Source organism: Quercus robur, chromosome 3 (assembly GCF_932294415.1).
Source record: "Quercus robur chromosome 3, dhQueRobu3.1, whole genome shotgun sequence".
Classification (NCBI taxonomy): domain Eukaryota; kingdom Viridiplantae; phylum Streptophyta; class Magnoliopsida; order Fagales; family Fagaceae; genus Quercus; species Quercus robur.
Genome location: NC_065536.1, coordinates 35,382,121 through 35,402,775, shown reverse-complemented (window position 1 = coordinate 35,402,775; position 20,655 = coordinate 35,382,121). Strand labels below are relative to the sequence as shown.

Below are 20,655 nucleotides of genomic sequence, written 5' to 3'. Positions count from 1 at the left end.
CTCAAAAGGTTCTGGAACTGTTGGTTCATTGGAAAGGCATTTTGGTAGATATTAGAGTAGAGATATGGAGCACTTTTCCCTTTTGTGTTACATGTAGTAAGAAAGACATGCTGGGCCTTTGAGGTACTGAGCTTTATAGGATTAATGGGGTTTTTGTTGGATGATTTTTTTCTTTTTTATTTAATAAGTATTGAGATTTATTAAGACCAGAATAAAATACAAGTCACCCAAGAATACAGGATGTATACAACTGGGGACAGTACAATCAAGCATGCAATTGCAATGATCTATCAAATCACTAACCGAGCATAGAGAAAAACTACCCACAATTGACATCCAATATGAAAGAAAAATAATTTTAGATCCGGCAAAGACAGCTCAGAATGCTCAAAGAACTGGTTTTTTCTCTCCCTCCAAAGACACCACAACAGCAATTTGGAACAGCCTCCGAATAACACTAATCTGATGACGTCCAAACCCTTAGCTTTTTATGATTAAGTTGAAGTATATATTAATTTTAGTCTTTGATCTTGGTTTTGTTTTTCTATTTGCCATTCCTTTGGTACACTCTCCTGTACTACTTGTTGCATCCTTTGTGTTTTTCATTGAAAGGGTGTTGGGGGGTGGGGGAAAGAAGTTACAGCAGGTGAAGAGCTTTCAAAATGGTGCCTAGCTATAAATGCTGCCATTATCATTTTCTCCTATGTCTTTTTATTTATTTATTATTATTTTTGTTCTGGATCTTGCATTCCTGCCTTGAAAGTTATAATATTAAATTTTAATTTATTTGAGAAAAAAAAAAAGTAAAGAAAATGATAGAGGTTCAATTCCTGGTGGAACCTTTGCTATCTTTCATTTTTCTTATAAAAAAGGATCAAAGAAAATAAAAGACAGTAAAAGGAGAAGTCTGTCACTTAGTATAGTTCCTTAAATTTCATTATATCTACCTGGTAGAAGTGAAATCCTCCTGCTGCCCTACTCCCCATTAGCAAAAGGAAGAAAAAAAAAATCTGTTATAAAAATTTACGTTACCATCAACCCCTGGTCACATAATCCTGTTACTGCGTCTATCAATCAAATATTTAAGGAAAAATTAGTTTTGGCTTCATCGCCTTGGTGAATTCTTATGCATTATTGTTGTTATTGCTGAGATTTCCCATGATGCCCATTGTACTGTTTAGGGAAGTAACTCCAAAAAAATCTGCACTCTCTCTCTCTCTAAACACAGAGGCGTACGCCTACAAACACAAAGTAATTATATGCTCTAGGTCTAAGCATTCAGGTCCAATTGGTCACTTGGTTCTTGCTAACTATAGTTTTACAGTTGATTGGGTTTGGTCTTATCCACACGAATTAATGTGTTCACCTTTTTCTTCTACTTGTGATCAGGCATCTTGGACAGAATCTAAGCCTAAATTGGAGAAGGATCCACAAGCACGTGCAACCAACCCTGACTTGGATGTATCTGACACAGAAAAGCTCTTCCGGGAACACATAAAGATGCTGAATGAGGTAATTCTTTGACTCTGCCATGTTTTTTGTTGGGCTGATTAATTATAATATATTTGCAATTGGCTTCTTGCAGCCAGATCTCCTAGAATTGTTGATTATAATGAAGCATTACTGTGCACTTCTAACTATATTAAACTATACCCTAAAATCTTGGTTTCTTTAGTACATGGATGGGAACGGGGTAGTTTTGAGGTTGAAATCCTAACAATTAAAGAGAATAAATTTTTTAGTGTATAGATATAAATCGATAGTTGGGGGAGGGGGGGATTCAAACTTTGGATGTTTCTAACATCTGTTGGAAACACCAAGAGGTGCCAACCAGTTGGACTACAAAATGTTTGGTCTGGGTGACATTTGGCTTGAGATCTGAAGTGTTCACCCAACTTGGATCATACACCAACTCCTTTCGTGTCCAGTCCTAGGTATTTGTTCAATGACCTGATATCTCTCAATCTAAATACTTTATATTAAATTAACATATAAAAAAAAACTTTACATTAAATTAATTTTAACTGACTAGTACTCCACACATTTTGTGTCAGACGATGCTGTTGGTATGTTTAAAATTTGTATGCAGTTTTTGACTTGTAGAATTCAGAATTTGTGCAGCTGGAATTGTCAGTGATTTAGGTTCTGATGAATTATTTTCGTAAAATAGAAATGCAGTAATAAGTAGAGGGTTAAAAACAAGCAGATGGTAGTTGGATTTTGTGATTAAAAAAAATAGAGGGTAGGTGGATTTTGTGATACAGAATTACAGATACATTATACATATAACGGATAATATAACAAAAAAGGCAGCCTTTAAATTTTGACTTTATCTATATTTTTATCCTAATATATATATATTTTTTATAAAAAAAAATTTGATTAGCCATTCTCTATCTGGTTGCCAATTAGAGCATATAGAGCTAACATATACCTTTTTTTTTGGTAAGTAAAAGCCACCTCAAGAAAAATATGTTGCGCAAGGTAGCATAATGAATTGCTATAAAAAAATTACTAAAAAAGAAAATGAATTGGTAATTCTGTGAGGATATCACTATCATTAAGACCCATGACTGTGGACCATCACAAAGTAATCTAAGAAAGAAGTCTTCAGCTGCATCTTCGATGCTTTCACATTCAAAACATCCCATTACCTCTCAAACACCATTGCAATTTATATGCCTATGTGGCATACTATAGTACAATAAGCTAAGCACGGAAGCAATGGAGTCCAATTCCCAATCATTAAACTGTTGAATTAAATAGTCGTCCCAGTGACTCTCACTTGTCAAACAGGAAGATACAGATTCATCAGAGTCAATTGGAGGTGAATACAGGTTTGGGTACAACTCCTTCAAAGGTTGGTCCCCACACCACCTATCATGTCAACACCTCATCCGTACCCCATCTCCCACTTCAAAATGCATACGGAGAGCAAATATATCCCCATCAGCTCTATACTTTTCGATAAACTATACTGGTGAGTTCTATTCACTGACTGCAAAATGCCATAGTCGCTTCCCTAGGAGGGCTTGATTAAATGTACCCAATTTGTGCACCCGCAAACCACCATAAACAATTGGGGAGCACACTATCCCAATCCACCAGGTGAAATTTAAACTCCTCCCCCAATTATCTCCATATAAAATTCTTTGCAATCTCTTTGAATGGTCTGACACAAGTTGGGATAGTAAATAATGAGAGGTAGGTATTTGGGGAGACTGCAAAGTGTACTCTTTTGTAAGGTTAGCCTGCCCCCTTTCGACATGTAGAGCTTTTTCCACCTCGCTAACCATCTCTCCATTTCCTCTATAATGGGATTCTGCATTGTCGAAGCCTTAAAGGACGCGCCCAAAGGCATGCCCGGGTAATTCGTTGACAAACTCTTGATTTTGCAGTAAAGAGTATCAGCCAACTCCTCCAAGCTCCCAAATCTCCTACTGTGACTACTTCACTCTTGTTCAAATTGACTTTCAACCATGTGACAGCCTCAAAACAAGTCAATTCCATTCAAACATAGAGGAGTTGCTCCCTTTTTGTATCATAGAACAATATTGTGTCATCAGCAAACAACAAATGTGATGTCTTGAGTCCTCTATTGATTCCCACCCCAACATTGAAGCCAGATATATGACCTATATCCCTGTCCTATGCAACATCTGCCTCTAAACCTCCATCATTAAGAGAGAGTAGAGGCGAAAGGGGGTTGCCTTGTCTTAGGCCCCTCAAGCTATTGAAGAAAACCCATTGGTGAGCCATTAATGAATACTGTGAAGCAGGCTATCGTAATGTACGAGTGAATTCAATCCCTCCATCTTGGCCCAAACCCCATTCTCCCTAAAAAAAAAAAAATGAAAGTTTTCCAGATAACATGATCATAGTCATATTTCCATTTCAATATCTATTTTGCAAATCTGACCTGGAACCTGTATCATCCTGAGATTGCTCATTCTTCCATAACTATAAATAGATCTGCATTTTGATTGATGTATTTGCTCTTGGCTCCAATTGAACAAGAGCATATGTTGTTTTGATTTAAATAAATTTACGTTATATGAGAAATAATTATTTTGAGGCACTGGTTCCAGAAGATCAACTTTACTAAGTTTTGGTAGATTCAGAGATGGGAAGCTGAATGCATTATTTTTCTTATACTTCGGCATAAATTATTTGAATAGATTTGGTTGTAATCTGGTTGCAATGCATTGAATACATATGTTCCATATGGCCATAAATTATAAGATATTTCTTATTGCTTACTATGAAGGAAGCAGTTTTGAAAAAAAAAGAAAGATAAAAAGCAAAAACTAAAGATAAGGAGGGGGGGGGGGGGGGTGTGTTATGTCAATGACATTCTCTTACCTTATTTGTGCAATTGATCATATGGTGAGTGAAGTATTGCATTTTGCAATGCTGAAGGCAAAGCTTGAAAAATGTACTTTGGCAATTTGGCTATGTGGCCAATGTGACCCACTTAAACGCATTTGATTAATTTGTTCTTTAAGCAATTCACACAGTTGTAGCTCACATACTGTGACAGTGGACATATAAATTGACCTTCAAGATACTGATCTCACTGGTTGTCTTTTTAGCGATGTGCACAAGAGTTCAGATCTTTGTTAGCTGAAGTCTTGACTGCTGAAGCATCTGCCCAAGATACAGAAAATGGGAAAACAGTCCTCAATTCATGGTCAACAGCTAAACGCCTTCTAAAGCCTGATCCTCGATACAACAAGATTCCAAGGAAAGAGAAGGAAGTCTTGTGGCGGCGGTATGCTGATGAGATGCTGCGGAAGCAAAAATTGGCACTTGATCAGAAGGAAGAGAAGCATGTAGAGTTAAAAAGTAGGAGCTCTGTTGATTCTGGGAGGTTTCTGTCTGGATCAAGAACCTATGAGCGAAGATAGTCGTTTGGGTTAGAAAGTAGGTTTTGATTTTTTTCCCCCACAACTCCTCTTAGTTTCATATTTTTGTACTTTCTGAGGAGGTCAGTCTAATATACTTTGTGAAAGCTGTATTATATGAACTAAAACAAACTGATTTTTAATCCATATTTCTTAATTGAGTTAGCATATTTTTAATTTTTTATTTCCATGTTTAAATGCCCCAGCCTTATACATTTTTCATTTTTGTCAGGGTGGCAAATAATCTCGGTTCATCATATTTGAATCTATCTAATTTTTCTTTCCGACACAAATTGGGTTTTTATTTCTTTTCTTTGTAGATTTGCAGTAAAATTTTGGGGAAGATATACTTTATAATCCTAAACTATATCCCTAATTATATTTTGCACTCTAAACTTCTCGAATGCACATGTTGTACCAAAAACTATGATTCTTATTCCCCTCTAAGTTTCCATATGGGCTGAGATGCATCCTAATCAATTTATATACTGTAGTAGGATTCAGTTCCACTTATTTTATCTACATCATTCATGTGAATGGTTCCTAAAGTGCAATATCATTAAAAGTAATTTTTCTTTTGACTGAGTCATTAAAGTATGATTAATGGTTAAGAAGCCCTGTTAAATGACTATTATGTTTTAACCAAAAAAAAAGAAAAAAAAAAAGACTATTATGTGCTTTTTTTCAATTTTCATCTAGTGTCATCTACCAAACCAATTCATGGCAAAAGCTTGTGCATATCCTTTCTTAGCATTTTTGTTTGTGTTGGAGATGAATTGCTTGAAAAGATCACATTGAAAGATTGAATTTGCTGCCTTGACTTGGGGGTTGTAAAGAGTCAAATCGAGCCAAGTATTAAAATTTCAAATTTGTTAATTTAATTTTATTTCAAACAAGCCGAGCTCGAGTTTATTATCAAACAAGTTTACATACATGTTCAAGCATGGTTCATTTTTTAGTAAATAAAGTTTTGAGCTTGTTTATGTGCTACTTGATTAACTTAACTTTTTTCCCCCCCAATATTAGTTAAATTGAATAAAATTCTTACTCCTTCACAAACCTATGAATTTTACTACGAATGAACTATTTATATTATTAAAATAAACTACAAATATGAATTTGATATTATATGAACTTAGTCACAAATTTATACAATTTATTTTCAAGTCTATATAAATATATTTTTGGACAAATATACATATAAAAATATAATACTACATATAGTTATATCCACCTTGCATGTTCATAAGCTTGCTTACGAGCGCATTATTATTTTCGAATTCGGCTTGTTTAATAGTTGATTCTAAACTTGTGCTTGAGCTTGACTTGTTTGCTAAATAAACGAACATGTACAACCAATTTATTGAGTTGAACTTGAGCTATTTATAAACAGCTTAGTTCATTTACAGTCCTATACCTCGTAGGTTGCCATTGTAATCCAAAACTCATTTTCTTGTTTTAGTTATAATTTCAATATCTAGGAGAAAAAAAAAAATCTAATACGTCATAAGAATATGGCTTGTAGGGAAAATATTGCAATAGAAATTGACAAGAAAGTCTCTTAAGCCAAAAATTTTCTCTTTTGTTAAGAGCTTTGTGATTATTATTTATTGCAATGGCATAGCATACTATAATTTATTTGAAAAACCTTTTATAATTGTAACTATTAAATTATCAAAAATGAAAAATTTCTCTTCTATAAGCAATTTATTAAACTGTATATATCAAACAATATCAGTGTGGAAGCAGCCTCCTCAACATTAGATTTAGGTGCATCATTATGTTGATCGTGCAATGCCTATTTGAAGCTTTGTTTTCCAAAATCACGATTGAAACTGCTATGATTGTGCGAGTCTTGGACCCTATTCCTCTAGATTTTGACCCTTCTCAATTTTACACTATTAAGTGTTTTCAAAAACTTGTTGGATCTTTGAAGGGGCCTTTATTTATATTTTTATCCTTTGACACGTGTTTGGTTGCTACCCGATGCTTCACTTGGTCTAGGCTTAAGGCTAAGAGTTTCAGATTAGTTGGGCCTGATCCTTTTTGCAAAATAGGTCCGATTCTGTGAGAGGAGCCATTTCTCCCGTGCAAACCGGATTTTCACATAAACAATTAATGGGTAAAATACCATTTTGGTCCCTAAACTTAATTAAAAGTTTGTTTTTCGTCCCTAAATTTTAAAAACTTATTTTTTTTATCCCTAAACTTTGTAAAGAGTTTTTTGAATAGTATAGAGACAAAAATAAGAATGAAAAAAGAACTTTTTCAATAGTTTAAGGATGAAAAACAAACTTTTAGTAAAGTTTAAGAACATAAATAAAACATTTTGAATTGTTTAGAGACGAAATATGAACTTTTCAATAGTTTATGGATGAAAAAATGAATTTCTTAAAGTTTAGGGATGAAAAACAAACTTTTGGCAAAATTTAGGAACCAAAATAATATTTTACCCACAATTAATTAAAAGCCTCAAAGAGAAAAAATAGAGGTATACAGCTTAGTAGGAGTTAGGTTAATATACGATTAATCTGCATACTTTAAAATTTCCTAAGGGATTTCATATATCTATATGTATATATTAGTTGATGGTTGTTTTCATGTCTTATTTTTTAAAATCCTAATTCCAATCGAGCCAAACCTCCTCGGGCCCAAATCATGTATAAATTTTATTTTTTTAAGCATGGTCTAAGTTCAAGCGCCATTACACAAATTTGAGTGAGTGTGGTTTGAAGAGCATGGGTAAACTCTTTTAGACTACTTTTATGAGCCCAAGTCATGTGTGTTATGGATAGGCTGGGGACATTTGTAGCACCTAATGCTCATGAAAAGTGGGTAGATACTTGAAATTCACCCAAATGGAGACCTATAGGTCCTGCTGTGTGTGGTTAAAGTTTCAAATAAACCATTTTTAGGCCCCTGGAATAAGCTGACTCCGTGGCCAACTTTTGATGTGTTATGCCATAGACAGCAGCTCTCTTGCGAGTTGAATCATTTATGAATATGCAGCCAATCACGTTTGGTCAAGCGTTTCCTTAATTATGACAAAAAACAACCTATTCCTTTACCTAAACAAAGGCATTCTGAAACTTTCTTCTTGTTCAATAACATAGGGTCAATAGCTTCACTTATTATACATATATTAGCCCTTAAGGATGTTCCAATCTTGGTTTAAAAACTCTCAATAAGATCAACACAACTAATTTTCTCCCCTTTAACCCTAACTTAAGAACAAAAGTCTATTTAGTAACGAGCTAGCATTACTATTTTGAGGTCTTAGGGTGAAAATAATAACAAGGAGTCTTCTCTCTTTCCCTCACCACCTCTTTTAAACTACTCTTCTTGTTGTATGTGAGAAACAGTTCTAGACTTATGTTTTATAAATATTTTTCTACCCTTTTATTGTTCAACACATTGGTTCCATTCCTTTGAGGCACCATTAGGTATAGTAAAAGATACACTAGAAAAATTTAAAAGACAAAAGAGCCTAATAGAGACAAGTAAGAAAGAAAATAGTACTCTTGAAGAATCTCCACGTAGGAAGTTAAAAGATAAAATAGAACAAGAAAGGACTAGTACTATAGTACAAGACAAAGTAAAAGAAAAGATTGAAAGATAAAATAGTGAAAAGTTATGTAGACAGTTAGACACAAAAGATGTAGTAGGAAAAGTTATAAAAGACATGCAAAAACCAAAAGCAAATAGTAGTCTTAAAGAATCTCTAAGTAGGAAACTTGAAACAAAGGATGAGATAGGAAAAGTCAACAAAGGTAGGAAAAACAATAATAATGATAATTTAAAAGAAAAAGCAAATAGTGATAGTGTAGTAAAAGTAAAAGTAAAAGTGGAAAAAGTGGAAGTAGTTAATAAAGAAGACAAGAAGTGTAATAGTTTAAAGGAAAAAATTGATGAAAGACTAAAATCAAATGAAAAAGATATAATACAAACGGATAGCTTGACAGAATTAACTAAAAAAATGAAAATTTTAAATACACCTTTAGAGACAGATAGAGAAAGAGACATAACAATTTTAAATACTACTGAGTTCTTTTCTCATGCAAAGGCTCTCAGCCATTTTAGGCCTATTTGCAGGCTATCTTGCAATAGGCTATTCTCAACATTTCTATCATTTCTTAAAAAAGAAAAAAAAAAGATTTGGGTCTTGTTTGGGCCTTTTCTTACCTTATTTAAAGGCTATTCCTAGCTAGGACCATTCTTGGCCTTCTTTTATTCCTTTTTCAAGGAGGGTTGGGCCGACTTTGGGCCCTCTTATCATTTAATGAAGAGATGCTATGCAAAAGGTTGCCATCCCAACCATCTATACTCATTCGATCTTCTATTCTTAAATGGTTTTGGCCAGACCTCAGACCATATACTATTCTTGGTATTTTGTTCTTTTGAGGTCCAAATTCTTTGGGCTTCAGGTTTCACTCATGGGCCTGAACTTGTGTAACAAATTAGGTGACAACAATTTCCAAGAGCCTTATAGCTCATCTAGCACTTCATGGTATTTTCAACTAAGACGTCTAATGTTCAAATCATTCCTCTCCCAACTATCAAATTATAATAAATAAATAAATAAAATCTTATAGGAAACTCTACTGCACTAGTAATTTTAAGTGATCGCCAATGAAATAGAATTAATGCTTGATTGTGGAATCATGTATCTCACTCTCATAGTTAATCATTCCATTACAGGGATTTTTATTGGATCTATTTGTTCTTTAGGTTAATGAGATTGCTTTGTTACCAGTTACATAAAGAAAGAGACAAAGAGACACTTTATTATATAGAAAAAGAAACTATATCGAATTCGTTGTTGTCTATCAAAGGGTTACTTGTGAAATAAAGAAAATAGTAGGGCAAGACAGAGAAATATGAGAATGGGGTTTATCTGATCTCTTCCTCCTAGTGGTCATCCACACATACACATATTGAAAGAGTAGAAATTGGACAAAGTAGAAAACCAAAAAATAGTTACTGGTTGGCCATCTTTTTTATAGCAATCTAACTCTTACAAAGTAGCTCAGAAAGTGACTTTATTAACACTTAGCTTTTTGTAAAAGGTTCATCAAATTTTTTGAATGCTTATTTGATCCTTCCACCTTGTTGATAATGTTGGGACATTTTTCGTCATTGTCTAGTAGAGGCCAAAAAAATTAGGACTTTGGTTGTCCTCAAGGACTTCAACGTAATTTGTCAGTAAAGACAACTCACACTAGGGCAGGCTTTAGGCTTAGACCTAAGGCCCCAAAAATTATGGGATGATAACTATTTTTATTTTTATTTTTTAAGGTAATGTTAAGGAAACAATTTTTTTTTTTTTTATAAAACTTCAAGAAAGATCGGTGTAAATTTACTCATTTATTTATCCCCCAATTCAAATCCTAATTCTTTTCCTTGATGGTTCCACATCGGAATCTCGCAATAACATAAAAAAAAGAAGCAATCCAGCTTTTGGGGGGAAAATGACTTGCGCAAATGCTTCTTTTAGGCTGTGTTTGGTTCGCGTAAAATCATTTCCGGAAAATATTCTATTTTCCGGAAATGCTATTTTCCGGAAAGGAAAACGTTGTCATGTGTTTGGCTGTCACAAAATTCATTTTACGGAAATTTCATTTTGGTGTTTGGTTCATTTATGTATTTTACCAGAAAATACATCAAATCCGGCGAAACGTTCGTCCGACGAGCGTCCGACGAGCGGCGCTCGTCGATTCAAACGCGCGCTCGTCGATCGACGAGCGCGATCGACGAACGATCGCGATCGACGAACGCGCTCGTCGATCGACGAGAGACGAGCGCGCTCGTCGATCGACGAGAGACGAGCGCGCTCGTCGATCAACGAGAGCGCGATCGACGAGAGACGATCGCGCTCATCAATCGCGATTGTCGATCGCGCTCGTCGATCGCGCCGCTCGTCGGCGCGGTGCGCTCGTCGGCGCGATCGTCCCTCTCTCTCTCTGATCTGGGCTCTCTCTTCTCTCTCTCTCTCTCTCTCTCTCTCTCTCTCTTTTTCCGGAAGTGAAATGAAGTGAAAATGAAGGCAGAAACCATTTTCCGTGGTCAAACGGAAAATTCGTGGTCAACCGGAAATGATTTTTCGGAAAATAACGTTTTCTGAGACAGCCAAACACCGAATTTTCCGGAAAATCATTTCCGGAATTAGTTTGAAGTCAATTCAAACGCACCCTTAGGGGAAAATAAATCAACAATCTCCAGCAACTCTTGAAGATCTTAAGAATTCTCTGTAGTTTATTACACCAGATGATCTCAAAGAATTGAGTCGATGCATCTAACAAATTCTGTCTAAAGCAATTTACAGATATATAAAGACAGCAAAATATGGATCATCTAACTCATTTTGGGAGGGGAGGGTTGAAGAAAAAGGGGGAAATTGGCAAAAAGAATGCATAATTAGATTTTCTGATTTTATTTTATTTTACTTTATAAAGAAGATAAAGAATTCAATACGAAGGAACTCGCTTATATGGGTATTTACATAAGTTACCTGGGTGCCAAAAACAAACCCCTCCTATGAATGAAACAAATATAATTTAGAACAAATCGCTGATGATCTTACAGCATCATAGACATGAACAGATGACTGAAGCAGTACTCAATTCATTATGGAAAGAAGTTGCCCCTACGCCAAAAATAAAGCTTCCAAATAATCATCAATATAAGCTAAGCAGGGCCAATGATCAGTTCGAATTCGAACTAAAGTTGAAACATCACATACTTCCATTTGGAAAAGAAGATGGAACCTTGGTGGAAGAAATATCAAAATAAGAAAGCAACCCATCTTTCTTTTGCTGGTACTGACAACACTGTCCCTCTCATCTTCATCATCAAAGTATGTAAGATGAAGTGGGCCTCTATCAAAACTAGCTACTGAGGTGGTATCAACAAGAGAAGAATCTGAAGCCACATCCTTCCAGATGATATCTCTAATGATTCCCCCATCCTTCACAAGGTTGACAAGTGGTTCACCAATCACGCTTACAACAAAGGGAGCCAAGTAGCGCTCTGTAGCCCGAATCAAAGAAGTTGCAGGGACTTCAAGTAGCTTGACTGATTGGGTCCCACTAATAGCTGCAACTCCTTTGCCTCCTTTCAGTGGAAAGGTCTCCCGCCCAGTGTTGGATGAACTACCACATGCCTCCCAAAGAGCACTGAACAAGTCTGAGTAATAACCAGGTATAACCTCTTTTGGGATGTCAGATGGGACAGTAGCCATAAGAAACATGTCTTCTATGCCTATTGGAATACTATGAAGCCGAGCACGAATAATGTGACCGTTTTCCGCATTTGTTACAATAGAAACATCAATCAGACCAGGTGTTGGTTCCCGTGGTTCTAATTCAATCATTACAGGAGCTCTAAAACTTTCCTCTTCACCATTACCATTTTCTACTAAAACAATATCTAAAGGCACTTGTTGATGAGAATCATAGTCATTTCTGGGAGGTTGACCAAGGAGAAAAGGTATGTGATATGATGGAAGAGATCCATATGGTGCAGAGGACGAAAAATTAAGCACAGTTGCATATATAGCAGGAAGGGCATCTACTCTATCCAACCCACTAGCAGGGGAGTCTACTCCCCATTCACGATTAAAAGGCTCAGATTCGAATCTCAAAGTACAGGATATTCTAACCTTAATCCCTGGCATATGTCTATAATCAGGTATGCTTGAGAAATACCTTCTTAATGTTCCTAAGATCTCTGAAATCTTCGAATCCATCACTCGCAATGGCTCCTGTGGCTGATTAATTGTTTCAGTCTCTGGGATGTGGATTTCAGCACTTCCATCAAACTCTCTCTCCTCAACTGGGGATTCACTGTCTCTGATGCCCTCTAGGTAACCAGGTTTGTTACTGTCAACACCCAAAGTTGATAAAGACAATGACCAAGATTGTTTGACAAGTAAGGGTACCACTCGATCAAGGTGAACATAGGATGAGATGTTCCTAGATTTCTTGATATTGTGAGAGGTTCGAGGAGACTGGATGTTAAAAATTGAGTTGGAAAGTGGAGATGGTGAAATGCCAAGGAGCTGATCCCCAAGGTTTAGCATGTCTCTAAGCTTCTTTCCTGGTACACAGATCAGCATCCGCAGATAGATCCTGCAAAATCCCATGCTTGATGAGAATATAAGAAGTAATCAGCAACAGCTAACATGTCATATATATTTTGCAGCTCCCTTATGCTTTCATTATTGATCTCTACTTTATTTAGAAAAAAAGCTTATTAAACTGTATAAAAGTAAAAGACATCATATTTTCCCCCACTGGTTTTCGGGGAGGAGAGAGATTTTAGTAATCATACCTTGCATTGTCACGTACCTCCAAATCAGGAAAATAAAGGCAAGTAAATGCGAGGAGGCGAGATAGTCTAAGGAACAATCTAGAGCTATGGTGGTGCATCAGCATGGTTCGACAGACACCAAGAACCTTACTTCCCTTAGACCATGATTTTAGTCCTGTATTTGGGCCATGTTTCTCAACAAGGAAAACCATGAATTTGATCAGCAGCTCTAACAATCTGCTTGGAGGTATTGTATCATTTTCAGCGATTCTATCAAATAAAGGAAAGAAAGAAGCCAATTTATAATCCATTACAACTTTTGGAAGCAAATTCTCATCAAATGTCTGAAGCAGGCGCTCTCCCAACCAACAGTGCTTTTGACAGCCCAACAAGCGGTCAACAAAAGCAACAATCACCGGAACCAACTTTTGACACTCTAACATCATGTCCAATAGCATCCCCTGAAAATTAGAAGTTGGAAACAGTAATGGTTACTTTTTGTTATTTTATATTAGCATAAGGTTATTCTTGTAATCATGCAATAAACCCTAAAGTGAGGGACTCAGTAATGTAGCCTTACACCTTTTCTCAAATCTCACTACCTCTCTCTCCATTCTTCTTGTCTCCTTTTCTAATATCTTATATTTTACAATTCAACTGAAACATAAACAAAGAGAAACAAAAAAACCAAAATAAAATTCCATACTGAAAGCTATAAAGCAGACAAAACTGAATCATGTGTGGTAACGTTGTTCATAAATGATGCCACCGATTAAAATAATACAAACTACTGGATTCTGGTAGTATTATTATTATTATTTTGATAATCTGATTCTGGTAGTATTCAAAGCAAACAAAATGACACTGTTACATCATGGTTTACAAAATGCAGCTATCCAATTGAAAACTGATTTGTCCTACAAGAAAGATAGTTGAAATATCCGATCATAGATACATCATTGTAACTACACCAATAAAATACTAATGACAGTAATAATGATAATGAGAAATTAAGTGGCAAGAAAAATCACTTGTGCAGTTCAATCAACATAATCTAACCTCAAATTTTGGGAGTTGATAATATGAATCCTACTTAGGAATCTGGTCCTTCAATATTGTGTAATTTATGGAGTTTTACAAAGTTTTACTATGGGAAAAAAAACAGGAATCCTATATTTTAGCATACATATTGTTGGATTTATATATGTTGGTTGTTCCTAATCCATGCCACCACTTTTTTTGATAGGTAACGAGAAAATTTTATTAAGAAAAAAATAGCCAACCCGAGTACATTGGGATGTATTGTGGGGGAAAAAATCAAGAACCAAAATTACACTAATCAAGTAAAACAACGATGGAAAAACAAGAAAAATGTGACGGAGCCACACTCCAAGCAAAGAGAGTATGTAGGAAAAAAGACTTCTCTAGCAAGTATCGCTCCCATCCCTCAAAGCATCTAGCATTTCTTTCACTCCAAATACACCACATAAAGCAATGCAGCACAAGTCTCCAAAAATCTATATTCCGATGTCGCTTGGATTTACCTTGCCAAGACTCAAACAACTCAAATACCTTATGTGGCATAACCCAATGAAGAGCAAACAAACAAAACACCAAAGACCATAGCTCAAAAGCTATGGGGCAATGATATAGAAGATGATCCACCGGCTTCCACACCTCCTACGCATGTAGGACTAATCAAGAACAATAATGCGCCTTTTGCGAAGGTTATCAGTTGTAAGAATCTTACCTAACAAAGCTATCCATGAAAAGAAAGCCACCCTTGGAGGGACCTTCGATTGCCACACCAACCTCCAAGGGAAAGAAAGAGTAGGAGGGTAGAAAGAAAGATAGAAACTTCTAACCTCAAAACCTCCACTCTATGCTAGCTTCCAACAAACCTTATCAAGGCCAACCTCCCATACTTTCGAAGAGTAAAAAATGTCCATAAACCAATCAAAAGAATCTTCCTCCCAATCCTATGGTGAACGATGAAAATGAAAATTCCAATGAATCCTCCCATCAGACCAACACATAACCTCCGCCACTAAAGAGTCACTAGCCCTACTAAGGAAGTAAAGATCTAGAAAAGCCTCTTTGAGGGTACAATCCCCACACCACACATGCTTCCAAAATTTCACTCTAGTACCATCACCTACATGATACCGTAGGAGTTTAGAGAAGTTCAGCCAACCACTTCTAATCAACCTCCAAAGGCTAACACCATACCCACTTATCACCTTTTACATGCACCAACTCCCCTAAGCATTCCTATATTTTGTCTCTATAACCATCCTCCATAGTGCATTTGTCTCTAAACCATACCTCCACAGCCACTTGCCCAACAAAGCAGAGTTAAAGCATCTCGATCATCTAAACCTAAATTGGATTACAAACCTTAGCCCAATTCACCAGGTGTAACTTAGAATCACCACTCATACTACTCTAAAGAAAATCTCTTTGTAATTTCTCCATGCGATTAGCAATCTTCCCAGGTATAGGAAGAATGGAAAGAAAATAAGTAGGTAAGGAGGAGAGAGTATTTTTAAGAAGAGTTACCTTACCCCCTTTAGATAAATAAAGTCTCTTCCACCCAGTGTTTGTTCCATCTTCTCTAATATAGGATTCCAGATTGACAACTCCTTGAATTTAGCCCCCAAAGGAAGTCCCAAGTATTTCAAAGGAAGGGAGGAATGCCTACAACCCAACAGCCCCACCAACACATCCAAATTATGTACCTCACAAACTAGTACCAACTCTGATTTCCCCAAATTAATTCTTAACCCTAAAACCTCCTCAATTCTAGTTAGAATCTCCCTTAAAGTAACCAACTGATTAGGGTCAGCATCACAAAAAATAAGGGTATTATCTGCAAATAAAAGATGAGACACCATCATCGAAGTACTAGTTGTAGAACCCACAGAGAAGCCCGAACTGTCCAGCAGCTGCAGCCACATCCAACATATGGCTCAAAGCCTCCATAACAACATCTAGAAGCAACAGAGATAAGGATCCTCTTGCCTAATCCCCCTAGAGCTTCCAAAGAAATCTGAAGGATTCCCATTAATCAAAATGGAAAATGTAACAGTAGAAATACAACACATGATCCATTTTCTCCACTTTTCTGAAAACCCACAAACTGCAACATATACACCACTTGTTCATTCCCAACCCTACCATTCAAGGTTGATCTTATTATTTTCGTATCAAACATAACATCCCAATTCACCCTAAGACACTAAAGCTACTTACATACAAGAAGGGAAAAAATATTTTATAGCATGTCAAAAATCTTCAAATGAGCTCAAATAAGTATTGCTTACAACACTCTTCAAAAGGAGAAGAAAAAGATTGTACAGAATGTCAAAAATCTCCAAAAAGTTCAAATAAATTTGGTTTGCAACATCCTTCACAATGATTTCTCGTTTGTTTATTAACAAGGTATCGATCACATCATGATACTTGAAGGGTTTTGGAATGTACATCAAAATGCAGCAAGTATTGGTTTGAAAAGAGCTGTATATCTTTAAAACCAAAGAGTGCAAATTAGTAAATGTTTTGATGAAAAACTGAAGCAAGAAAACGGTTGTGTAAAAATTTAAATAAGAAGTTCTGGCTTTATCATTAAGCAGATCTATTTGTTCCGTCAGCCCTTCTTGTCAGACTACATTTTCTGTCTTTGACAAGTTATGATGGAATTAATTTCATGAAGCGCAGCAAAAATAATTATAGTAACATCCTACTTCATTTGATGGTAGCAGTGCTTATAAGTTCAAACTTCGTATAAATGGAGCACTCTATGACACTGCAAATAACATTGCACTGCTCCAGTTATTGCCACTCTACCTTGACAGAGTTAGCACAACATCCCCCTCATTGAAACATGATAAGGGGGGAAAACAATCAAATTGGGTATTTTTTTTTTAGTACATATATGATATATCTGGAAATGTAAATACCATATATATCTATTTACTTTGGTGGAAAGTCTTTGTTAGCTCTATCTTTAGTAATATATGACATATCTTCAATAAGCTCTACAAGTAAATATTTCGTCAATTCGCCTTGAAACAAACAGAGTAAGTTTATTTCAAGCATGTGAACAAGAGGAGAATAAAGAAAGAGAAAGGAAATCCACAAAAATACCTGTAAAGAATGGAAGATGGTGGACTCCATGATAGCTGTAGTGGTAGAAGGATCAGTGTCAAAATGAGACGAACCACCTATCAAGAACTTATGGAAGGCACGGAAGGCCACTTTGGTTTCAGTGCTCCGTGGATGTAACCACTTGTAAGCCGATACAGACACAATACCATCTGCAAAAATCTTCTCCACAGAGTCGCCCATCTCTGAATCACTCTTGGATTTCAAGCTCTCCATACATAGCGCGAGCAGGTCAAGCTTCAAGGCCTTGAGAGCAAGCGGATCAAACACATTGGGATAAAAGCTCAAACCCATCAAATCAAAAGCCATTATTGGCTTCTTTTTCTTATCACCTTTGCTGCTCAAAACCAATTGGTTAAGACCCAAAAACCAATGAAGAGCAAGCAACCGAAACACCAAAAAACTCTGTGCTTCTTTAGATATCAACATAAGACGACGAGCAATCTCGCCTTCTTGCCCATCAAACGCATCAAAGAAACTCAAATACAACTTCAAAACAACATGACACAACATTGGATCATAGGAATAAACCATCCCAAAGAACTGTACCTTCAACATCGACGCCTGTAACTCTAACGCGACCGCAATGGGAATTATCATAGCCATGAACTCCACCATCCCGCAAGCCGTCAAAACCTGCGGCGATTCAAGCAAGAACGCCATGGCCCGCCTCAGCTCCTTGTAATTATAGTTATTAGTCCCATTCGAATTCGAATTCGAAGAACAACCATCGGATGACAACAACAACGATTGCGGAACATTGAAAGGAACCAAAGGAACAGAGGTGTTAAGAATGGAAACATTCGCATTGTGAACAACAATATTATGAATGACCCAAGTGAACAAAAGCATGTAGCTTTGAGTTACATGGGTTCGCTCGTTTTGACACAAACTCCAGAGATGACCAGCGATTTCGGAGAGTAAACAAGGGTGAGATCGCTCGAGTTCTCTCAAGCACTCACAAGCCACGCCACGTGTCTGGCGGTCGGGTCCATGGTTGGGACGGTTGATGAGAATCAACAGGAACTCGACCAAGCTCTCGATGATGACGATGTTAAATTGGTGGATGGTGGAGATGAAAATGGAAGTGGTGGAAACTAACATTTGGTCTTTGAGAGAGAGAGTAATGTGAAGATTATCAGTTGGGGATTGGACTATGATTTTGAGGGTGTCGATGAGTCGTTCTAAGAAGTGTTGATCGAAATCTGGGAAATTGTCTGAGAATTCTTCGAGGAAGATAATGAGTTGGATTTTGAGAGGGAAATCCCTTTTGAGGATTGAGTAGAGAGCGAGGTCGAGGAGTGAGGGGGTCGAGCTCCATTTGCGGCGGCGTGAACCGCCGTGTTGGAAATCTTCGATGAGGGACTCCCAGTCCTGTGGGGAGAGAGGCTTCTGGGACATGGCGTCTAGTGTTGGGTTTTCAAAATGGGATCAATCTTCTTCAATCAACTAAACATGTAACGTCATACTAACACCTAAATGATCACCTTTTTTTTTTTTTTTTTTTGGGAAAATATTTTTTTATTAATTTTTCATACTATTTAGGTCAAAAGAACTAAGGAAAAATTTGATCTGATTTGAACTAAGGAAAAATAAATTAAAAAATGGGTCACTAATTCCTTTGGGCATAAACGTATTTTGCTTGTTGCTTATTGTTTTTGTTTGTTTTTGAAAATGATTTAAATTGTACTTATACTTTGAAGAAGAAGAAGAAGTGTGTAAGGTTTTAAAATGGTGACATGACAATTATCTAACTATAACCTAGGCGGTTGGCCGAGTTGGTTGGGCACTCAGTCTCAAGTTGTTTATACTAGGTTCGATGGGGTGTGCTCCTTACTTTGAGTCCGACTACCTACACTTTGAAAAAAATTCCCTAGGCCAACGATTTACCTCATTATAGGCCCACCCGTCGCAAACAGTGATTAGATTCTGGTTGAAAGTTTTGAGAATATACTATGTAAAAGCAAAAAAGAAGAAGAAGACAATTATCTAACTATAGCTAATGAAAGGCCTTAATGGACTATGTCATGTCTTCAAAATTGGCTTAACATAATTGTTTCTTCTCTTGTGATAAACAAATTAAAAAAAAAAATCAAATAAAAATATAAAGTGGCATACTTTACCACAAAAAGTTATAAAATATGCTTATACAAAACTGAATATCTCAATGACATGCAATTTTAAACTTGCAAACTAATTAGTTTATTTTTAATTAATTAATTTTTTTTTTGGGTGTGGTTAAAAGCAACTAATTAGTTATGTACATATATTAATACATAAAACATAATTATAACACATTTTTATTTAGGAAGACTACTAAATTGTTGCAGCTTATTTATTTATTTTGTTTTGGGAAAGGTATTGTGCAAAGTTCTAATGTGCTACGTTGCCAAAGATGTTGATGGCTTAGTATGCTTAAATGCACATGAGAAAAAAAGTGATGATCAAGGGCAACTAAAACGAAGAGGCACAACTCTTTAACTTAATTTAACAAATGCAAGAGTGAGTGAGATATTTTGTCAAATGCAATGTGCATGTTCTAAAATGGAAATGAAAAAACATTTTGTAATGAATCCACCCAAAAATTACATTGAAAGATAAACTGAGCACATTACAATTGAACAAATGATCAATGATCCCAAGTTAGTAAGATTAAATAAATAAAAAATGTTCAAAATGATCAATTTCAAATTTCAACATTAGATGGGCATATGCTCTCAAGCAAAAACTTAACCAACAACAAATATTAGAAATGCAAAGCAGTAGTTTCAACATTGGAAAAAATTATTCCCATGTGTTTAGCTGATTTTCTTTTTAACAAGGAAACTGACCCTATTGAGTTACGTGTCTCTTAAGTAGTTTTTTTATGTATTGTTTTTCCCCTTTGGGGTATAGTTAATACATTGATTTGAGTTTACCTTTTAAAAACAGGTTTGACCGTGCTTCATGTATCAGGTTATCGATTGCAGAACAATCATTCATTGTCGAGTTTATGACCTGAATGATATTAATGAAAAACTTAGGCCCTCTCCCCTCCGAGTAGGGCTGTAAATAAACCAAGTTGTTCATAAATAACTCAAGTTTGGCTCGATAAAAAGCTTGTTCATGTTTGTTAGTTTATAAATAAGTCAAGCTTGAGCCTTAGTTTTAGGCTTGTTTAGTAAACAAGCTAAGCCCAAGCAAAACTATTTGTTCATGAACAAGCTTGTGAGCTATAAGACTCGATACAAAACAAGTCAAGTATAGACTCATTTATAGGCTTTATATGTGCTTTCTAAAT

The 20,655-nt window shown here is 36.0% G+C and overlaps 2 protein-coding genes across 4 annotated transcripts in view; one reads left to right on the top strand and one right to left on the bottom strand.

Annotated features, from left to right (window-relative positions):
• Positions 1-5,088, top strand: part of LOC126717912 (pre-mRNA-processing protein 40C) — a 35,706-nt gene extending 30,618 nt beyond the window's left edge. For both annotated transcript variants that reach the window (XM_050419893.1, XM_050419892.1), the window contains exons 15-16: positions 1,390-1,512; positions 4,593-5,088. In XM_050419893.1, the coding sequence (XP_050275850.1) occupies positions 1,390-1,512; positions 4,593-4,907 (438 nt within the window). In that variant the 3' untranslated portion in view covers positions 4,908-5,088. The remainder of the gene's footprint in view (positions 1-1,389; positions 1,513-4,592) is intronic.
• Positions 5,089-11,311: 6,223 nt separating this feature from the next.
• LOC126717911 (uncharacterized) lies at positions 11,312-18,826 on the bottom strand. Of its 2 annotated transcripts, none has more exons than XM_050419890.1 (3): positions 17,358-18,826; positions 13,233-13,672; positions 11,312-13,045 (listed from the first exon to the last, which is right to left on the bottom strand). In XM_050419890.1, the coding sequence occupies exons 1-3, from the start codon at positions 18,774-18,776 to the stop codon at positions 11,548-11,550; spliced, it is 3,357 nt and encodes a 1,118-aa protein (XP_050275847.1). In that variant the 5' UTR covers positions 18,777-18,826; the 3' UTR covers positions 11,312-11,547. The 2 variants fall into 2 exon arrangements, with proteins under 2 accessions (XP_050275847.1, XP_050275848.1); XM_050419891.1 differs by having other exon boundaries at positions 11,312-13,030; positions 17,358-18,825.
• Between the last annotated feature and the right edge of the window lie 1,829 nt (positions 18,827-20,655).

Excerpts from the sequence above, each read along its gene's own strand:
- LOC126717911 (XM_050419890.1), bottom strand. The coding sequence starts at position 18,776 with ATGTCCCAGAAGCCTCTCTCCCCACAGGACTGGGAGTCCCTCATCGAA. Across the intron at positions 13,673-17,357 it reads CCATCTTCCATTCTTTACAG|GGGATGCTATTGGACATGAT; the intron begins GTATTTTTGTGG and ends TCTAATTTTCAG. Across the intron at positions 13,046-13,232 it reads GAGGTACGTGACAATGCAAG|CATGGGATTTTGCAGGATCT; the intron begins GTATGATTACTA and ends ATTCTCATCAAG.